General features: G+C 40.1%; 1 protein-coding gene across 1 annotated transcript; it reads left to right on the top strand.

Annotated features, from left to right (window-relative positions):
* The first annotated feature begins 678 nt into the window (after positions 1–678).
* On the top strand, positions 679–1,849 carry LOC308695499 (putative nuclease HARBI1). The gene is made up of 3 exons (XM_081373659.1): positions 679–793; positions 894–1,005; positions 1,097–1,849. Exons 2-3 carry the CDS (start codon positions 894–896, stop codon positions 1,465–1,467), a joined length of 483 nt encoding a protein of 160 aa, XP_081229785.1. The 5' UTR covers positions 679–793; the 3' UTR covers positions 1,468–1,849.
* The last annotated feature ends 21,229 nt before the right edge of the window (positions 1,850–23,078 follow it).

Here is a 23,078-nt window from a genome sequence, read left to right as displayed (position 1 = left end):
TCCAATCCGTGATCCGAAATCCCACTGGATTACTTTTGAAAAACTGGGCCCAGGTGCGCAATCTTAAACCTGCTCGCGAGCAGGCTTATTTCATGTTAACAGGATTAGATCCCGGCTTTATAAGCGGAGGTGATATGGGAAGTCTTTCGCAGCCATGTCTTGTCCGTTTTTACGTCAGGAACCTGTTGCTGAAGGTGCCAGAATAATTCGAAGAGCTTTTCGAATTAATCGCGTTTTGCGAGATCGACGGGATCCTTTAGCTCAGCGCGATAATATACTGATTGAGAGATATCGTTTTTCTCGGGAGGGTGTCATCTACATTATCAACTTGTTGGAGCCACACGTTAAATGTTCGACTCGTCGGAGTCGGGCTTTAACAACTGCACAAACAGTTTGTATAGCTTTGCGATTCTTTGCGAGTGGCACTTTCCTTTACACTATTGGAGATGCAGAAAACTTGTGTAAAAGTGCTGTATGTCGTGCCATTCGCAAGGTTTATCTGGCACTCAAACAGTTTTTAGGGGGCTTTGTGGTATTTCCGAGCCACTTAAGACCACAGGCTGTGAAGCAGAATTTTTTTGCCATTGCAGGTAGCCTACATTATAATTGTTAAGGAAGATCATGCAACCATGATCATGCCAAAAAGCAGCCTAGGACTTACAGTATTTGTTCCTCAGGCTTCCCTAACGTGATTGGTGCCATAGACTGCACACACGTCCCCATCAAGGCCCCACCTGGCCCCAATGAAGGGGATTTTGTGAACCGAAAGGGATTTCACAGTGTAAATGTGCAGGTAAATTATTACGATTCTTAATATTCCAGATTATACATTATATATATATATAAAAAAATCAAAAGTAGGCTATGCAGTTGACTGATTACAAATATTTTAGATGGTGTGTGACTCCATGTTCCACATAACAAATGTGGAAGCCAAATGGCCTGGTTCTGTGCATGACTCCAGGATTTTCAGAGAGTCACATTTATGCACATTATTTGAACGTGGTAAGGAAAAAATAATGTCAAACTCACTGTATTACATAATTACTGTATTACATAATTTTATTCTGAGCCTAACAAAACTGCATTTTTCTAGGTGCTTATGATGGGATCCTGCTAGGAGACAGGGGCTATGCCTGCAGGCAGTACTTCATGACGCCATTCCCTGACCCAAACCCCGGACCACAAACCCGTTACAATGCAGCTCTAGCCAGGACAAGGGCACGCATTGAAATGACCTTTGGGCAACTAAAGGGAAGATTTCAGTGTCTGAAGGGTCTGAGGGTTGCACCTGACAGGGCCTGTGACATTATTGTTGCATGTGCCATCCTCCACAACATTGCCACCATCAGAAAGGAGAGGACCCCTGTGGTGGAGGTGCAGCCTGATGATGACCTCCAGCCAGTGCACTTGGACCAGCCTAGTGGCAGAGCTGCACGGGACAGAATTGTGGAACACCATTTTTGATTTTCCTTTTTTTTTTTTTTTTTTACACACACACACAAACCTTCATTAAATGAATAATAGAAGACAAGACAACATGCTTAGTTCATTGAGTTTTATTTCAATTATTGTTTCTCAAGAAAAGCAAGTGACGGTCATCTTTTGCCTGCAATAAGATAGCCTATATTGTTATCCAAGGTCAGCAATAGTACACTTTGTGAAAAATAGTGTTTTTGCACTTACTCTGAAGTTCCTTTTGAAGCAACTCAATCTCTAGTGCCAGTTTTCTCTTCTTTAAGGTGTCAAGTTCTATTTCTCCCCTTAATTTTTGTTTTTTAAGATCAAAATACTCAATTTTCTGTCGAAGATTCCGTTTGTATAGGGTACGGATATCACCCTGTGCCATTTAAAAAAATTAAAATAAATAACCACAAGCCACATGCAACAGAAATAAAAATGAAAAGTAGACTGCCCACCTCTGTATCACTTTGTGCAGTAGGCCTTTCTGTAGGCCTTTCCTCCTGCAACTCATATTGCAGTCAGAAATAATATGTACACACCTATAATTTAAATAAAGTTATTTATGCACTTACAAGTACTTCCTCCAAAGGACAGTCATCTGAGAGGGTTTCTTCACTGTCCTGTGCAAAAGAAACATGGGTATTACAAAGTGTTGCACTTTCTTTCCTTTTGATGTAAAGTTAGAAAAAGTCCACTTACTGCACATATTTCAGCCACTTTCTTGGGAACAGTTAAAAGTGTCGGTGTATTATGTAAAACTACACAAAAAAAGAAGAACTCAATGGCATTACAATGAACTACACTAGGAAAAAATATGATCAATAACATATTGCAAAATCTCTTTACATTAAGTTATGTAGTTTTCACCTTCACAAGTCAAAGCAATTGACTCAATATTTAGCTGTTGAAATGTGACTGAACCAGCCATTTGTATTATAGACATAATTGAATGCAGCAACAAATTATTTAGTGTAGCAAGATGATTTAACACTCATTTACCTGTAATTAAGGTGTTGCTGTTACTGGTTCCTGGCTTTAGGTCTAAGGAAGAGCTGCCCCCAGGGATGCCCTCCACAATGGGTCGGTTCATATTTAACCCCAGGGCCAGCTCTTCTGCTGGGGTATAATCTGGGGGAGCAGGACCACCACCTGTTTTTTTCTGCTCCGCCTTTTTCTTGGTTGCTGTTATAAATAGACAAACACATCATTTAAAATGTTTTTGGTAAAAGACTAAACAGTAGAAGTAGAAAAGATTACCAGTTTGAAGAATATTCTTGTACTTCACTTTTACTTGTTCCCATGTTCTAGTGGGTCCTGAGCTGGCTCTGACAAGATTCAAAATTGGCCCAATAAATATATTTTAGTTAAATATATTTCACACTTAAAATCATATATTTTTGTTATATTTCAGAATATATTTCAAAATGATAAAAGTGAACAACAATGCAAATATATTTCAATGTATTTGGAATATATGCCACATATATTTTTGACACTTTAAAATAGATTTCAATATATTTTTTTCTGTATGGGAAGTGATATGCCCATAACATGGAACACTTACGCATTTAATTTGTCTGCTACCTTTTGCCAGCCCTCTCTCCTGGCTTTTGCGCACTTTGAGGTGTTCCCTGGCGTTTTAATTATTTTTTCGAACTCAGCATACCCTTCCAGTAATAATTCTTGTTCTGCTGCGGAGAAAAACTGAGCGCGCTCTTTGGCCATGGTGAGCAGCCAATAGCAGCGTTGCTGATCAATGTTTCTACTATCGATACATGTCCCCTTTTAAACCAGCGCATGAACGCGCAATTATCTCACTAACTCAATCCAGATATACTAATCATATCCGGCAGGTGTGTTCGAAGAACCTAATTAGCCAGATCATGATTGGCACGATGATATCATCTTGGATGTCTCGTTTGATCTCGGATGTAATAAGCAACGTACGAAGAACGGACCCCTGATCCGGATAGGAACTTTTCAGGATCACCAAATCCTGTTTACTAGAGCCTTAAATGGAACCAACAGTGTAGCCTACTGGCTTAGCAAAGAACAACAGTTGGCAAAATACCGGTGGCCACTTAATAACCATTGTTTATTTTAATTTTAAGAAACAGAAACACTGTAATAAACAGAAACATTTTACTTTCCTTATTTTGTTATAATGTTAAATTGCAGATTTTGTTGTTTTACCATATCTCATTAGATGTGACATGCTTCATATATGCTTCAAATATGAAGAAATGTATATATCATCAGTAAACATTGATTTTGTGATCATTCACTTAAAAAAACCTCTCTGGTTTTATTTGGTTCGAAAAATCACAACTGAATCCACCCTTCTGATGGGATCAGGATAATCCTGTTTTTTTTTATCAAATAGATCCCAAACCGAGTTCAACGTTCTGAAAAACCCAAAGGGCAGGTTTGATCCAGATCAGATTTAAGATCGGATTACATGATCTAATCTTAGTTCAGAATCCCTCTTTTGCTTTTGAAAAAACCAATTCCCAAGATTTGATCCAATCCGTGATCCGAAATCCCACTGGATTACTTTTGAAAAACTGGGCCCAGGAGGATTACTGGGTACAGGAAACATGGAGATAGATCAAATATTGTGCATTTACTGTACATTACACCTGACTACTGATTTTTACTTCCCTTTTTTTTTTATTCCTGTTATAAGGGCTTATCACATATAAACATTATATACTGTACCTATAACTGCTTTGCAGACCAACATCTGCCCAAAGGCCATCTTCTGGCCAGAGCCCTTCCAGCACAGTTGCTGGGCAAGTGGGGTGGTCAGCATGCAGACCAGGATATGTCTGGTGTTGGAGGTCCTAAATTAAAGCAGTAACACATCAGTGTATTCACAGGACAGCTATAACAAAACTGTAGTGGAAAAAGTACAGAACTTTATTTATTTAAATGAATTTATTCATTTAGCAGGCTCTTTTATCAAAAGCAACTTTTAAAGAGGTGTTAAACACCAAATATTTAATAAAACCAAGTGTACCATTGCACTGTAGCACGCCTCATCCTTTAATTTCTACATTTTGAAGGTCCATCATGTTATTCAGAGGCAAATGGAAACCCTCTGGCAGGTCTGCATCCAGAGAGCTCTGTTTGGTCAGCTCTAATAGCAATTTCTTGATAACAGCAACCTCTCCTTTCAGGTGTTTTAATTGCGTAATTAAGTGATGTTCTGTTGCTGGAGAGATAGAGACAGACGGACAAGGAAACAGTGAAACAGAGAAAATATGAAATTTTGAAAAAAGTAACAAAAACTCATTTTAATCATTAATGTACTGTTAATTTACAATTATTCTGCAACTAATACAACAATATCCACTTTTCACGAGACGTAAAAACCTGAAATCAGTGCTTACGTGTAATTGCCTTCTTGACAGACCTGACAGAACTGGTCCAGGTGGGGCAGGTGGTGCAGGGGGGAATGGGTGGGGCTGGTGAAATTTGTTGAAATGGTGTCGACAGCGGGGATGGTGGAACCGGTACAGAGCCCTTTCTTCTTTTAATTACTTCTTCTTCAGAAGAGTGGCCCTAATCAGGATACCGTGAGTTTGGTCTGGTGTAATTAAACGTCACATAGTGAACCTTTAAATCCTAGATTTTTATAATCTGAAATTTCACACTCTACATTCCCACTCCGGGTACTTTTCACTCCTACATTTAGATAGGTGGGCAAATGCCTTTTTGTCTCAGTGCATGCATTGTTTTAGTTTGGCAGGTTCGCCGCTAGCTTATCTTAGCATAATGAATGGAATCCTTTGATGCCAGCTAGCTTGTCCTGAGTAAAAGTGATAAAAATTTAATTAAATAAAAAACCTAATTACTTCTTGTGGCCTGCATATTCACAACGAGTACAAATAGCAATGCAGATTAAGACTAGGCGATTTCCTAGGCAGTTATTGACTTATGTATGGACTATATTGGGACGCAGAGATATTGCCACCTGGAATGTGAGTCCCGCCCTGAGCGAGTTGTCATCATAGTCCGCGCGGACATTGTTGATACGCTGGAGCAGAATGGCATCTAAGCGATTGTGGTGTTCTGTTCTTGGGTGTAATAACGAACACAGCAGTCATTTTGATGTTCCTAAATCCGAACCGTTGAAGACACAGTGGCTGAGTTTTGTTTTCAAAGGGAATATTCCCCACGATCAACGTCAATGCTTTCATGTTTGCGCGAATCATTTCACACACCAGACTGCTTTACAAACGAGGGTCAGTAAAGCTGGTTTTGCCAAGAAGCTGCTCCTGAAAAAAGGATCGGTACCAACTATTCGTGTTCCTCCTGCACCTCCAGAAGAAGAAGTGAGTGTAACGTTTTATTAAGCTTTATATTAATCTTTGCAAATCGCTTGCTGCACGCTTCATGATGAATGCGGCTAAGGTTTACACTCAGGGTACATAACGGCATGTTTTCTATGTACAGCGTTCTCAATATAATTCATAATCCCAAGTTTACAATGCGTTACGGTTATTGTGTTATTACAAACTGTGTACACACAGAACAGAGGGGCGGGGTGGGCAAAGCTCATTATCATTTAAAGACACATGCACTTAAATGGCGTGCTGAAAACAGAGCTGTTTTTGACCAGGTAAAATGAGTGTTTTCTTACAATACTAATGAGAATTTTTAATTTAAGTGTATTACAAACTTTTCATTTAGACCCTAAAGAATCATAATAACTTGTACAAAAATGGCATTATATGACCCCTTTAATATGAACTAATTGTGTAGCCTGTTGAACTGCATTTATTGAACATATGCAACCTTGCTGATGTGTGTGTACTAAGCGCAGCCATCGACGACAGCATCTGAATCTGAAGATTTAGACGTAGACTATTCACACAAAATGCAAATGCGAGTGAAATGCTCGCACTGTCGAGCCCTTATACTTAACCACTTTGACGACAGACTTTGATCAGGCATTTCAGAACATTCAAAACATCTTGCTGTACAATCAGCCTGCTGTTTGGTCCAGTTATGTTGTCCCATGTCAAAGTGACAATTTTTTATTGCACATCGAGGAATTTATTCCGTAAACATGATTCCATTGTAGTTTATGCGCATGTTGTTTTATCAGATTAAAAGTTTATCTAGCCGCGTGTCCAAATGGAAACAAATTTTTTTTTTGTCGTTAAAAAGCGATTGTGAAATGACTGTTTCCATTAGTGAACAGTGAATGCACCTCAAATGTATAGCAACATTTTCTAAATGACTTACTTGTTTTGTACAGTGAGCGGACTTTGTATGTTCCCAAGTCCGCTCCTGGTTTTTCATGTTGCAGCTGAGCTCTTTTTATTTAATTGGGAAATTTATAAGGTGGTCAATAGCAAGCATCCTCACCAGCCATCCACCTACTGCTTACTACTTCCACCTCTCCACGTTCCAAGAAATCCACATGGAAATGGACATGGAAAAATGGTGAGTTTATCTTATGCATTAAAGAAAAGATAAGAAAGAATAAATTAGAATGGCTAATATTGTGTCAAAATGAAAAAAATGTGTAAAAATATAATTACATCTGATAAATACCAATTTGCTTTTTAAACCAGTGTAGTTTGGCATCTTGTGTTGATGCAGTACATATGCCAAGTAATTGAGATTTATGTACATTTTTATGTAGAACTATGTACATTATAGTCTGTTTCTATTTCAGTTGAATCTTTTTGTATTGTTTTTTTGTTGTTGTTGTTGTTGTTGTTGTTGTTATTGTTGACAAAATCACTTGATGTCCAACGTGTAGTAGAAATGACTGAATTGAAGCTTCAATATAAATGTAGCAATGGGGTAGCTTGCCTATTTCAAACCAAATGGAAGCAAAACATATTTTGCCTCAATATCAGAAAGCTTGTACCGTTTAACCTCTGCAGCAAGCTCACAAGCTGTGTAGATGCCAATATCTTTAGAGATAATTGGCTCTGTGTACAGTGGGGCCAGAACCAGAAACCTTCTCAGCAGAATGAAAGTTTCATCTGTGGTGGTGTCATGCAAATGGTTCTCAACCAAGCCAAGTTGTCCACCAATCATCACGCAGTTGTCTCCTGTCCTACATTTTATTGTAGCATTTTCAAGTGTGACCCTTTTGTCTTGCACTGTTGGGCCATTTGAGTGATTTCCACAGAGTTTGGGTTTATCTGGTTGGTACGTGGACTGTGTGGCCTGTCTCTCAATAACACGTGTCATTTGCTGGAGAATGTGTTGTGGTTTTCTGACCTTTCTTTTAAGCTGGCCCAGGAAGTTTTCGTGGCAAAATGCAGACACACAGTCTAAGGGACCAAACCTCCTCACATCATCTGCCAGATGACACAGAGAGTGGACATTGTAGACCATCTCCTCAACCCCATAGAAGGTCCCGAACTGTTCAAGGAAGTACCTAATCAGGTTATCTGCATAATTGCAGTAATGGGCACACAGGGTTGGAGAAAGCATCAAATAGATGCTGATGGAGAGTGAAAGAAAGTTGTTGTAAAGTGGAGTTGGGAGAACATCTTTCAGTACTACTGGACCAGTGTACAGGAGAAACTGCCTAATCTCTGTAGCTTTCCAACGATCCAATTCTGAGAGTGACCTTGGCTTTCGCGCAAACTCAGAAGGTATGTGCTTTGACATCCCTACAAGTTTTTCTGAGATGGCTTTTATCTTAAAGGAGCTCTGTATTTTAGGTCGCCTTTGGTCCAAAAGTTAAGCATCTTCCTTGTCACTCCTAGACCAACAACATGCATATAGTCCAGTACAAATTGTGTGACCATTCCCAAACGTAATGTGGTGAGTATTGAGTGACCTCTGTGATGATTTTCATCACGAAGTTCAGCAAATGAATCATCTGTTTGCCAGGTGGCATGTGTTTCGGGAAATGTAATTTTTCGTCCCACATAGGATCCCTCCTGCGTGCAGCGATCACAACCACTATAGCCTCCATGTCCCTTTGTTTGCTTTAAGAATGATCGTGCTGGAGCATCGCAAATAAAGCAGTCCAGGGACAGATGAAACATCCTCTCATCGACAGTGAAACCTTGTTCTAGAGTGGAAACCTCCTCAGCAAAGTCTTGTAGATATTGGCTTGGATTGTGTTGTTTGCAGTTTCCACAAAAGACACCTATATCAAATGGATCCCTTTCAAAGGGAAATTTTCCTAAAATTGGCCAAAGTTGCTTCTGAGAGCTTTTAAATAATGGCAGTCCATCTACATTCACCTGCAATTTGATTGTGTTAGTTTGTGACAGCAATCCATCTCTCTTTTAAAGCAAATGTTCCAATATTCCAAAATGGACATATTCCCCACCATCAATTGTTTTCACCTTATGTGAATGTGATGTTTTCATTAAAGTTCTTATACATTTTGGGAGAGAGGGGATGTGTTTGTTTAAAATTTTAAGTAGGCTGTCGGCTGCATTTTGTGTCACGCCAGACTATACAACCCATTGACGCAGTTTGTCTGGCAGTGTCAGGTGTGCCACTGAAAAAATCTTCTTTCTCACTGAAGTTGCTGAGACAGTCAGTGAATCTGTCATCGTCATCATTGTTACTGTCATTGTCAAGGTCAATGTTGTTGTCTGTGTTATTCTCACAGATCATGTCTTCATCACATGTTGGTTCATTTGGCATAAGAGATTCCTTGGGACTTGCCACTGGAGTGTCAGTGTCATTTTTCTGTGGAGTATGGAGCTTGTGAAGTATATTCTGGACACGCCTCCATTTGGTAACAGAACTCACACCTCCCAATTGTGCCATGTTTCTATAAGAATTGAAGCACAAACATTTACATAAAACATTTATGTAAATAGCATTTTATGTAAATGTATATATCCTCATGGGACCCAGGAATAGACTTATGTCCTCTGTAGTGGACATAAAATTTTAGTGAATTTCTTTGATAACATGTCACATTCTGGGTGTCCTTTAAAGAGCACATTCAGGGCTTTTCAGAGATACCAAATGTTTGGAGGTTTTAATTTAGTGAAATTTGCTCATAATTTTATTTAATTTTTTTCTTGAAGACTGACCCTAATTAATAATAAAGTTAGTTACATAAAAAGTTAGATTTTTCTAAGAATAAGTTATGCTGCAATGCTATATTGACAGACATTACTAATATAAAAAAATATAATAATATTTTCTGTTTTTTTGTGCGATCAGATCACAATCTAAAGCCATATGCACCTTTTTTTTAAACACATTTTTCCTAATTTACTCGTCATATAAAAAAAAACTTATATAAAAACCCATAAGAAATCTCGAACCGGTGACGAGTCTTCCGGGTTTTGACGTCACGACTGCAGCCCACTATATACACACCGGAGATGTGTAGGGTAAATGTAATATCTTGAATGATAACAAACTTTTTATCTGTCTTCTTCCAGGCGAGACTACAATCATGCATGTTGTCCAAAGGTTTCGTGAACTGTAGGCATTCTAATTTAGTAAATGTCTTTAGTTTGAGTTCAAAAGGGTGTAGGACACGACAGGTTAGATTTCAACAGATCAAAATAATTGTTAAAATTGTGTAGTTTAGTGCAATTTATGTCAAACTTAAATTTGCTGACATTTTTCCTTTGTATGTCTTTTTTTGAGAAAAACATGCATGTACTGTACCTGATATATATCCAAATGATTAGGACGCTAAAAATGCTGTCAAACGTCTCAACTTTTTACAAATGGAGAACAAGTAAATTTGAAGAAACTTGCTTGGTTTCATTCATTTCAGAAGGCTAACAGCAATATTATTATAATATATTATAAACTATTAGCCATTTTAACTGAGAGATGAAGGCCATAGTACTCATTTTGTCCATTAGATGGAGCAGAAGTAATAAATCTCTTGTATATACATTATTTTATTTGTATAAAGACACTTATTTAGTGTTGTATGAAGAATACAACAAACATTTTATTTGCAACACTGCAAGCAAAATAAGCACATTCTAACACAAGTTCGGAAGTGCCCCCAAACTTGGTACTTGACTTGACTTAGCAGGAACTTACTTTTTTATGCACTGGGAATTGAGTCTTGATGGTAAGGACTTGGTTTTGACTTTAACATGCGTGACTTGCTCCCACAATGTTGTTCCTCATAACCGGTATTATATCGTGGCAAGCCTATTGCAAATATTTGAAGCTTAAAAATCACTACATAAATTGAAAAAAACTCTACACAGAGTACAGACAGGGTCGCTTCTACACCAAGTGTTGATACAACAAGAAACTGTACATTGAATATTATGGATGTTCTTTAAAGTGTTAAACACGTTTTATAACAACCATTTAAATGACTATATCTCAAAAATTCTTTAAAAAAGTACATAATTAGAGAGTGGAAACTTTTTTTCTTTTTTTAATGCATAAAATTGTGCTAAAAACTAAAAATATGTTGTACCAGTTGAATCCAGAATGACAGCTCCTTGGTGATGCAAAGTTCCAGCAGTCTCATTGGTTAGAATTAATCACTTGATGACGCCATCTACTGTATTACTTATAATACAATTTTTCTTTTTTCTTTTGCAGTTTCAGAAATATATTATAATATATAAAAAATAAATAATTCATCAGTGATGTATTTATTAGTATCAAAAAATATAATTTTATAATAATAAATATACATCACTGATGAATACCAAAACAAATCAGGTCAGCCATTTGCATTGTTTTATTGTGACAAATAAGTTAATTTTATTTAGTAAATATGGTAACACTTTATATGCAGTCCATGCTTATAATGAATTATAGCTCCATTTATACTTATTTATGAGCAATATTACTATTCTATAAATATATTTATAAAGACTCATTAAGTGAAAAACAGCTATGGGCCCCACATGGGCTAACCCACTGGGGGCCCGTGTGGGTTTTCTGTGGGGAAGCCCACTGTGGGTTGCCCACAGAAAGCCCACATGGGGCCCCAAAGGGTTTACCCTTGCCCAAACTGTCCCACAGAAAACCCACACTTACCCACAGTGGGCCCACACTGGCATGTTTGCTGGGTAACACTTTAACAAGCACCCTCAATCCCTTTGAATACAAACATAAGCTTAGGCTCTCCTGAAACCTTTGTAGCTTCTTAGGGAAAGAGCCCATACGTAAATGTAATATATGTACAAATATCCGAGTAGTGTTGTCATATGTATATTATAAGGCAATATATGCTGACCCGTGCTGGCAAAATGAGTCAGAATACTCACAGGATAACTTCGAACTACAGACAAAACTTGAAAAAAATAAAATTGCAAGCGGAAAAACTGAACGTTTCTCTAGTGAGCAAGTGGCTAGTGCATAAGGTTAAAGCGGAAGCAGACCGTCTTCGGGACAAAGTGTACGCATGTTGTGGACCCACCTATAGGCGCACATTACTAATGCGCTCTTTAAATGGAACTAGAATTCATATTAGATCAAACATAACCCTTGTGAAAATACCGTAAAACTTCAAATAATAGCCCGGGCTTTTATTTTCCCAAATCGCCGAACTGCACCGGCTTGTATTTGAGACAGGCGTATAAGAGACAGGCCTTTAATTCAGTGTTGATGTTGTTCATTGAGTGTAGCACATCCATAGAATTTAGGCTGACAGACAGAAAGCATGACAGTAAGAGTTTACCACATTATATTACGTTTTATTTATAATTCGAATGTGTTTAACAAATCAGTTAATGTAAGAATTACATTATATTGCGCCGTGTCACGTCTAGGACAACTCGAGGTAACGATATCACACACCGGTCGCGCACTTGCTCAGTTTATGGCCAGCAATATTTTTTATGTTTAAGGACATTATGGAGTTAATATAATGTCTGTACTGTACTATGTTATGATTGTACTGTACAATTAAATACAATCGTTGCTAAGTCTGCAGTCTGAACACTTTACCTCAGAGCGTCCGTTAACTGAATAAATAGATAATATCATAATACCTCGAGTTGTCATTGACGCAGCGTGGCGCTTCTCGTCTTGTGTGCGAGATTATTGGCAGCATAAAACAAACATTCATTACTATCATCTTCAACGCGATACACCTCAACTACAAGTTCATTGGCGAATTCCTCCTTGTCGCTCCCGTCCACTTCTCCCTCTCCGCCTTGCTTGCACTAACAGCTCCCGCCCAGATGCGCACGGCTCTCTTGCGTGCGCAATCTGCACCATAGAACTGGTTTAAAAAGATGATTTGACAGGTTTTAGAAGTTTAAATACAAACCGAAACAAAAAAACCGACCAGGCCTCTATTTGAGACCGGCGTTTATTTACCCAAACCGTCGTCGTCACACCGGGCGTTTAAAAGAGACAGGCGTCTATTTGGGACTCGGCTATTATTTGAAGTTTTACGGTAAGCCACCCCACTGTGCATCAGAACTCAAACATGCAACATCTATGCAAACCAACAATATTACAAATGAAATGGGTAAATAATAGCTGGCAATAATAGGTTTAAAACTTATTGTGGCAAATGTTTTATCTTGAACCCTAACCTCTACTATAATGACTTGCATACCATCTTGTTCTTGCCTAGTAGACGTCTCCATCATGACATGCTCTGAAGTGCACCCTTGGTTGGGTTTATTAGACAAAGCAACTGTAACGACAACACAGAAAAGAAACGTTTACATATCATAAGGCACATGTTCTTTCCAAATTCCCTTTTAGTGTATATTGCAACAACTTTTCAATATCAGTTAGATTTTCTTAGAGTGTTAGTGTCCCTCTAATTCAAATTCAATCTCATCTAGAGATTTTCCTTTATAAACAGAAGTTCCACATTCTATCGCCATAAGCAGTTTGCACATTTTTGCCAGTTGGAGTGTGTTTTCAGTCAGGCGATAATACTCCCTATGAACACGGATATCATGTCCCATGAATTTTGCCACCTGATCTAACTCATGATCCTTTAGGTTCATTATTTGACAAAGAGTCACTATGTGCTCCCTAAGTTGAGTGTAGCTCAGGGTCTCAGGATGTATTGCATCACACAGGTTTGCACATTTTCGGAGACAGTCGGAACCTCTTATATGGGAGTCTAACTTGCAAAGACATTTTTGTTGGTGTCAAGAATGCCTTTTTCCTGAATCCTGTCCTCAATGAGAAAATCCAGTGTTCCCATCATTTCTCTGGTAAGCAGGACTGGAACTTTGCGCCCTCTTATCACAATTCTTGTGAAGTCATTACTCAGGTCCCGTTCCAATTTTGAGAGGCACTGCATTACATCCTCATTGAGTGCCTCTGTGTTTTTGCTCTCGTATGTTTCAAGTAGCATTTTAGGGCTGTTTTCAACTAAGGATTTTCATAGTCGAATCTGATTCGTTAGATTTTGCCGTAGTCGACTGATAGTCGAACCTTTTTTTTTTTTTTTTTTTTTTTTTAGATAGCAGCTAGATTTTTTTCATTTCAAACAAAAGAGCTAAAAAACACATATATATCACACATATATCATAACATTTCATAAACATGAGGAGCAATATGAGAGAGAAATTTGGTGATGGTTGTTTAGGTACATTAAACCACGTAAAGCTTTTTCACGCCCATGAGAACCGTGTGGAGTCAACTCACAGCCGCTCCGCTGCCCTGCTGAAAATGTGAAGCAGAAACGCTTAATATCAGATAACGTCCATAATAATTGGACTCTGGGTTCGATTTTTTGACCATTTTCAGTGGTTATGAGGAGCAATATGAGAGGGGAATTTGGTAATCATTGTTTAGGTACATTAAACCACGTAAAGCTTTTTCACGCACATGAGAACCGTGTGGAGTCAACTCACAGCCGCTCCGCAGCCCTGCTGAAAATGTGAAGCAGAAACGCTTAATATCAGATAACGTCCATAATAATTGGACTCTGGGTTCGATTTTTTGACCATTTTCAGTGGTTATGAGGAGCAATATGAGAGGGGAATTTGGTAATCATTGTTTAGGTACATTAAACCACGTAAAGCTTTTTCACGCACATGAGAACCGTGTGGAGTCAACTCACAGCCGCTCCGCAGCCCTGCTGAAAACGTGAAGCAGGTTTTTGAATACATTTTTATTTATTTACATTAGTAAGCTACAGGACATCGTCTTTCAAAATATGACCTGCGCGAAAGCGAAAAAAATGAAATAAAAATGGTACCCAGCCCTTCTGAAAATGCGAATGCGTCTCTGTCCCCAGCGCATTTCAAACCAAACTGACGCCCATGTATTCGACTATGAGGTTCATAGTCGAATCAGACCTCTCCGAATCGAATCGTCGAATCCTCGACTATTAGAAGTCAGCCCTATAGCATTTTAGCTGCCTTGCCTTGGCGCCTCCGGTTAAACAGAATAATTTGTGAGAGGATGGTTTCACTTAGCATGCTGAATGCTTTGGGATCAGGACCTTCTATCAGTTTCTCTCTGGCATTTTCTTCAACGGCCTTCAAATATTTTTTAAGTGTAATTAAGTCTTGAGTGAGAGGGATCATTTCCTTCTTGTTCCACCTGTTTTCTTCCAGGTTTATCCTTACATGATGCAAGACATAGTGGTTCCATTCTGAGCTCACTAACCCCAGGAAGCTCCTGACCCTGTTTGCAGCTACCTCGTCTTCTTCTTTTACATAATGACCTATCATGATTTCACCAACTGTCTTTAGAGTGTGTCCTAGTTTTACAGCAAGAGATGGTCAAACATATCGGTATTTTGATTTAGTGTAGCCAGATGCCTTTTTAGCTGCATCAACAGCCAACTTAAACATTGGTGGAACTAAGATATGCTCAAGTTTTTTTTACATTTTTGTTTAGTGCATTTGCAGCAATCACAAATTTCCCCAACTCTCTCATTTTCTGACTTACATAACCATCTTTGGATGGATCGCTCCCATTCTTCTCCAACAGTCTGTCGCCATACTCACAAATAAGTGCATCTGATTTTACATTAAGAGACACCTCATCATGTAGCATCCTACCAATGATTTTACTACATCTCTCTTGTATTTCCTTGTATTGGAATGAGACAGGAAGCTGCAGCTTGGACTCTCCTTTTTTCCTGGATTCTTCCCAAGGGAGACCATTTTGTTTTTTGCAGGAAACCTCCAGAGCTCATGTTTTCGGAAAAATCCATAACAATAATTGCAGGGCAAGTACACATGTGGATCTACTTCTTCTTTAGGTTGTCTAAAAGTCACTAACTCCCCTTGTCCTGTCTGCAAGACCGTTACATTGTGGTTATAGTCACCTTTGTAGCGAAGCTGATCCAATAAGAGACATTGTTTCTTTGAATTTTTGGGTAAGCATATTGCCCTAGCAACATCTTATTCTTGCTTGTGCTTTCTCTCTAAATGATGTGCAATTTTACTCTGTGGCTTTTTGCAATAAATACAGTAATGCTTTTTGTCCCATTTCCTTTTCTGTATGGCAGAGCTATTGTACTGGATTGCACAGATGTACCTAATGAAGTGGCCGTTAGTGTACATTACATCTATACACAACATCTACATAGCCATCTAATAAAGTGCGAATGGTGTCTATGTTTAATTGTGTTAATTTGATAATTTTAAAATTTAAGGACAACCCCTTGAGGTGAACCATCTAGTTGTCAAGGGGGTCCTTAAACACATACACTACCGGTCACAAAGTAAATTACGCCCATGCCTTGAGCCCTGTCCCAGGAGACCCTTGATTACTTGTACTAACAAATCTAAAATGTAAATTATAATTAGAGCACAGCAGGCATAATATTTCCTTTGTCCATAACTTAACTTACCTTCACGATTTGTGTCAATGTCATACACTCAACGTCCACTTCATTATGTACACCTGTGCAACCTAATGCAATCCAATACAACAGCTCTTCCATAAATTCTGCTTTTACGAAGCTTACACATTTTCAGTTTTTGTTGACACTGTCACAAAGGTGATAAATCTACTTCATGTTTATTATGACCGCCGCTAGCGTAGCTAGCGAAAGCGGTCATATAGGGATTGTCAAAGTTTTTTTTTTTTTTTTTTTTCGTCACCTTACTGAATTTTTCGTCAACGATACCAGGGACACCGAAGCACCGGGGAACATGAAATTTGGTGGGCATGTAGCCCCACTAGACTTCTAAGGAAAAATTTCGTTTGGTCCCCGGGGGCCACTCCCCCCCCGCGCTGGGCCCCCCCAAACCCCAAAAAATGCAGTTTTTCCTAAATAACTACCTGAACCGTGGCACCGAGGATGAAGAAATGTTTATGGTATGTTGGTCTACTAGACTTTTACGGAAAAATTTCGTTTGGTCCCCGGGGGCCACTTCCCCCCCCGCGCTGGGGCCCCCTTAAATTTTTCGTCAACGATACCAGGGACACCGAAGCACCGGGGAACATGAAATTTGGTGGGCATGTAGCCCCACTAGACTTCTAAGGAAAAATTTCGTTTGGTCCCCGGGGGCCACTCCCCCCCCCCCCGCGCTGGGCCCCCCCAAACCCCAAAAAATGCAGTTTTTCCTAAATAACTACCTGAACCGTGGCACCGAGGATGAAGAAATTTTTATGGTATGTTGGTCTACTAGACTTTTACGGAAAAATTTCGTTTGGTCCCCGGGGGCCACTTCCCCCCCCGCGCTGGGGCCCCCTTAAATTTTTCGTCAACGATACCAGGGACACCGAAACACCGGGGAACATGAAATTTGATGGGCATGTAGCCCCACTAGACTTCTAAGGAAAAATTTCGTTTGGTCCCCGGGGGCCACTCCCCCCCCGCGCTGGGCCCCCCCAAACCCCAAAAAATGCAGTTTTTCCTAAATAACTACCTGAACCGTGGTACCGAGGATGAAGAAATTTTTATGGTATGTTGGTCTACTAGACTTTTACGGAAAAATTTCGTTTGGTCCCCGGGGGCCACTTCCCCCCCCGCGCTGGGGCCCCCGTAAATTTTTCGTCAACGATACCAGGGACACCGAAGCACCGGGGAACATGAAATTTGGTGGGCATGTAGCCCCACTAGACTTCTACGGAAAAATTTCGTTTGGTCCCCGGGGGCCACTCCCCCCCAGCGCTGGGCCCCCCCAAACCCCCAAAAATTCAGTTTTTCCTAAATAACTACCTGAACCGTGGCACCGAGAATGAAGAAATTTTTATGGTATGTTGGTCTACTAGACTTTTACGGAAAAATTTCGTTTGGTCTAGTGTTGTTTTTGGCAGCCTGTTTTAATTTTAGTTTTAGTCTAGTCTTTGTGTCAGGCTGTCATTTTAGTTTTTATTAGTTTTAGTCACATTCATACTCTTTTTAGTCTAGTCTAGTTTTAGTCGACGAAAACTGATGACATTTTAGTCTAGTTTTAGTCAACGAAAACTGATGACATTTTAGTCTAGTTTTAGTCGACGAAAACTGATGACATTTTAGTCTAGTTTTAGTCAATGAAAATTGTATTTTAGTCTCTTTTTAGTAATGTGATTCTATTTAACCCAGTCAATATAGAATATCAAACAAGGCTATCTTTTTATAGGCTATTTAGTAGGCCTATATTTAGGGCTGTGACGGTGGCAGGTTTTTTTTTACCACCGCGGTAATGGACCAACTACCGGCGGTAGTTGGGGGGTTATTTAAAAAAAAAACTCGTTTTATATTTCCACACAAAGACGCGTGATATACACTCTGCGCTTTGAGAGGGATGTGGGACACAGGCAGGAAAACACGAAGATATCGATCTCTTTATGATATCTTTGTGTTTTCTACTTGATGTAAATTGGTTTGAAGAGCTAATTTTATCCTCCACAAGGGCGAAATATTTAGGCTATGTTTGAGATTGCGCTGACAGAGAAAGTGAAACTAAAAATCACCCGCGCGTGTGAAACGCGCTTTACAACTAAACTTGACGCGCCCTATGTCTAATATAACAAGCACAAACTGTGTTAAAAAGAATTTGACATGCAAGTACAAATGTAGGCCATCTGTCCTACAGCGTTTTTCTACTTTACCACAGTAAAGAATACGAATATAATAGGCCTAATTAAAAGCGAACCAAGAAACGTTTATAATACCTTTAGAAAATGGGTGAGACGTGACGTGAGTGAAGATTTGGGAAAAGAAACAAGAGATTCCATGCAGGGATGAGTCACGATTTTTGGATATTCGATTAGTTTATTTAATTATAGGATATCGAATAGATTGTGCGATTATTCTCTAAAATAAAATCTCCATGTTCTGGCGCTGATGCGGTGACGTGTTCATGTAACCAAAGACGCTGCCAATAACATGCAGCTGTCACAAAGAACCGGCAAAAGTAATGATTATGAATGTGTCAAATACATCAATGAGACATTTTAATAGAATAACTAATGGAGTAATATATTGTTAAATTCGCTGATAATCGGGTGACCAGATCGCAATCCAGAATTTAAAGCCGACAAAGCTATGGGTTGGGTTCACGCACAACTCTCTCATTCGTCGTGACGTTATAACATTTCGTCTCGTCTCGTTTTGGTCAACGAAAATGAAGAGACATTTTAGCATAGTTTTTATTTTTTTAAACCACATTTAGTCTCGTTTTTATTCGTCAACGATATTGCATTATACATGTATTTTAGTCATCGTCACATGACCATGCATTTACGTCTAGTCTCGTCTCGTTTTCGTCAGGTGATAACGGTTCGTTGACGACAATATTTCGTCATAATTTTCGTTGACGAAAGCAACACTAGTTTGGTCCCCGGAGGCCACTTTCCCCCCCCGCGCTGGGGCCCCCGTAAATTTTTCGTCAACGATACCAGGGACACCGAAACACCGGGGAACATGAAATTTGGTGGGCATGTAGCCCCACTAGACTTCTACGGAAAAATTTCATTTGGTCCCCGGGGGCCACCCCCCCCCCCCGCGCTGGGCCCCCCTTAACCCAAAAAAAATGCAGTTTTTCCTAAATAACTACCTGAACCGTGGCACCGAGGATGAAGAAATTTTTATGGTATGTTTGTCTACTAGACTTTTACGGAAAAATTTCGTTTGGTCCCCGGGGGCCACTCCCCCCCCCCCGCGCTGGGGCCCCCGTAAATTTTTCGTCAACGATACCAGGGACACCGAAGCACCGGGGAACATGAAATTTGGTGGGCATGTAGCCCCACTAGACTTCTACGGAAAAATTTCGTTTGGTCCCCGGGGGCCACTCCCCCCCCCGCGCTGCCCCCCCCCAAAACCAAAAAATGCAGTTTTTCCTAAATAACTACCTGAAAAGTGGCACCGAGGATGAAGAAATTTTTATGGTATGTTGGTCTACTAGACTTTTACGGAAAAATTTCGTTTGGTCCCCGGAGGCCACTTTCCCCCCCCGCGCTGGGGCCCCCGTAAATTTTTCGTCAACGATACCAGGGACACCGAAACACCGGGGAACATGAAATTTGGTGGGCATGTAGCCCCACTAGACTTCTAAGGAAAAATTTCGTTTGGTCCCCGGGGGCCACTCCCCCCCCCCCCGCGCTGGGCCCCCCTTAACCCAAAAAAATGCAGTTTTTCCTAAATAACTACCTGAACCGTGGCACCGAGGATGAAGAAATTTTTATGGTATGTTCGTCTACTAGACTTTTACGGAAAAATTTCATTTGGTCCCCGGGGGCCACTCCCCCCCCCGCGCTGGGGCCCCCGTAAATTTTCCGTCAACGATACCAGGGACACCGAAGCACCGGGGAACATGAAATTTGGTGGGCATGTAGCCCCACTAGACTTCTACGGAAAAATTTCGTTTGGTCCCCGGGGGCCACTCCCCCCCCGCGCTGGGCCCCCCCAAAACCAAAAAAATGCAGTTTTTCCTAAATAACTACCTGAACCGTGGCACCGAGGATGAAGAAATTTTTATGGTATGTTGGTCTACTAGACTTTTACGGAACATTTTTGTTTGGTCCCCGGGGGCCACTTCCCCCCCCGCGCTGGGGCCCCCGTAAATTTTTCGTCAACGATACCAGGGACACCGAAGCACCGGGGAATATGAAATTTGGTGGGCATGTAGCCCCACTAGACTTCTACGGAAAAATTTCGTTTGGTCCCCGGGGGCCACTCCCCCCCCGCGCTGGGCCCCCCCAAAACCAAAAAAATGCAGTTTTTCCTAAATAACTACCTGATCCGTGGCACCGAGGATGAAGAAATTTTTATGGTATGTTGGTCTACTAGACTTTTACGGAACATTTTTGTTTGGTCCCCGGGGGCCACTTCCCCCCCCGCGCTGGGGCCCCCGTAAATTTTTCGTCAACGATACCAGGGACACCGAAGCACCGGGGAATATGAAATTTGGTGGGCATGTAGCCCCACTACACTTCTACGGAAAAATTTCGTTTGGTCCCCGGGGGCCACTCCCCCCCCCCCCCCCCCCGCGCCCCCCCAAACCCCAAAAAATGCAGTTTTTCCTAAATAACTACCTGAACCGTGGCACCGAGGATGAAGAAATTTTTATGGTATGTTGGTCTACTAGACTTTTATGGAAAAATTTCGTTTGGTCCCCGGGGGCCACTTCCCCCCCCCTGCGCTGGGGCCCCCGTAAATTTTTCGTCAACGATACCAGGGACACCGAAACACCGGGGAACATGAAATTTGGTGAGCATGTAGCCCCACTAGACTTCTACGGAAAAATTTCGTTTGGTCCCCGGGGGCCACTCTCCGCGAAGGGTTGCTGGTTTAGGATGATACTGTCACACACACACATGCAGGAATACAAACAAACGCAAGCATGCACACACACTGACATCCACACGCACAGACACACACCCATACACACACACATACAAATCCACATGCACAGACACACACACACGCGCACACATGTACGCACACATACATACACGCACAGACACACACACACACAGACACACACATACACACACACACACACACACACACACAGACAGACATGCACATACTATTACTTTTTTTAGGTATATACATAAACACGCAATACAGCCAAATTACTCCACGTCATTTATTTTTGTGGAAAGCCAGTGCAGGCCTGAGCGGCGGTCATATTTTGTACCGCGATGCGGTACATCTAGTTATTGAGGTCGTGCTGGGTGGTGGTGTTGCATTATATTGAAAAGTGTTCCTAGAATTTTGTCCACTCCAATAACATTATTAGGAACAAAATATTAGGAACATTAAACGTTAACATTAACAAAAGATTAACAAAATATTAGGAACATCTTTCACTATAATGCACTCCAGTGCACCACCAAATTTATGGCAGAATTGTTGAATTGGTTTGCACAGGGGTACGCAATGAAGTTAAAATGTGGTTACATCAAATTACCAGATATAAAGGTTTAATGTAACACCCACAAAACTGTGGTACAATTATTAGTCTACAGTCTTTTGATACATACCTGCTCAGTTTCTTGATTTCTCTTTCTTGCCATTATATGTGAAACAAAAAAAATATTTTTAAGCAAGATCACCACTAAAAAAGTCATCAATGACTTTAAATTACAATGATATACTTTTATTTATTAATGTTTAAACTGTTGGTGGCCACAGGAATGCATTAAAAATTACTAGTATCACTCAGACAATTAATATGACTTGTGTGAATTTGTTTCATCCAGGATATTATTTTGCTAATTGCTCCTACAAATTAGCCTGAAACAGAAGTTAAAATCTTAAGCAAAAACTCTTACCTTAGACTGACACATACTGTGTTACATTACAAACCAGCTTCACTCTGAGGTTAAACTGACATTACACTGATCTGAGTACTTACAGGGTTCTAACAGACAGGGACAAGTCAAATTCAATAACTTGAAAGTACTTTTCAAGCACTCATTTTCATTTTCAAGGATAACATTCTCTGTCCGTCAGACAAAACAAACAGGTTGAGTCAGTTTTCTTACAATATACAGAACAAAATTATTCATTTTCAGATGACTCATTGATGATAATATTTTGTAGCAGCTCTAATCAGAGTTGTGCATTGCTGCCACATACATAATATTTTTTCCACTCAATTATGTTGTAAAATATCGGTAAAACAGAAACAGACCAAACATATCCACAGAGTCAGTGGAAGACCACTTATGTCTTCTATCCCTTCATAGATCACATAACTTGTGAGCTGGATGAGAGATTCTCTGAAAGTAATGAGCCTGCATTACTAGCTTACCTGGTACCAAAATCTTTGAAGAAACTCACAGAAGAAAGAGAGCAAAGAATGGTAAAGTTTGATTTTTCTTACACTTCCTTTGACAACATGTGAATGTGAAAGGTCATTCTCTGCAATGCGAAGGCTCAAAACATGGCTCAGATCTTCCATGTCAAGTGAAAGCCTCACAGGACTGTCCCTGAGAAGTGGATGAATTCACGTGTTCTCTGAACTGCATCTGCGGCACAAACTAAGATGGCGGCGCCAATCGCGCATACAGCTCAACTAACGCAATCATTATAAAGGTGTTTAAACAACAGAACACTTGCTCTTGCATATATTTTTTTTACAATCGGAATATCAGATATTTCATGCCATAGCTAACAAATTCGTGAATATGTTTAATAGAAAAGGAAAAATGACATAAAAGCAGATCATCATTCATTCAACGCTGTTGCTGCTGCGGTGTGTCACGTGACAAGCAATGACACGTCACCATGGAAACCATAAAGGTCGCCTTGAAAAACTCACGCTGGGGGGGTCTGCCAGAATATTTTAAACTTATGT

The sequence above is a fragment of the Scardinius erythrophthalmus genome, assembly GCF_964197995.2.
Source record: "Scardinius erythrophthalmus genome assembly, chromosome: 9".
Classification (NCBI taxonomy): Eukaryota; Metazoa; Chordata; class Actinopteri; order Cypriniformes; family Leuciscidae; genus Scardinius; species Scardinius erythrophthalmus.
This window is presented reverse-complemented; position numbering and strand designations above follow the sequence as displayed.

Bases quoted from the DNA above. Each gene is read 5' to 3' on its own strand.
- LOC308695499 (XM_081373659.1), top strand. From the start codon at position 894: ATGGTGTGTGACTCCATGTTCCACATAACAAATGTGGAAGCCAAATGG. The intron at 1,006-1,096 runs GTAAGGAAAAAA...GCATTTTTCTAG, and splicing joins ATGCACATTATTTGAACGTG to GTGCTTATGATGGGATCCTG.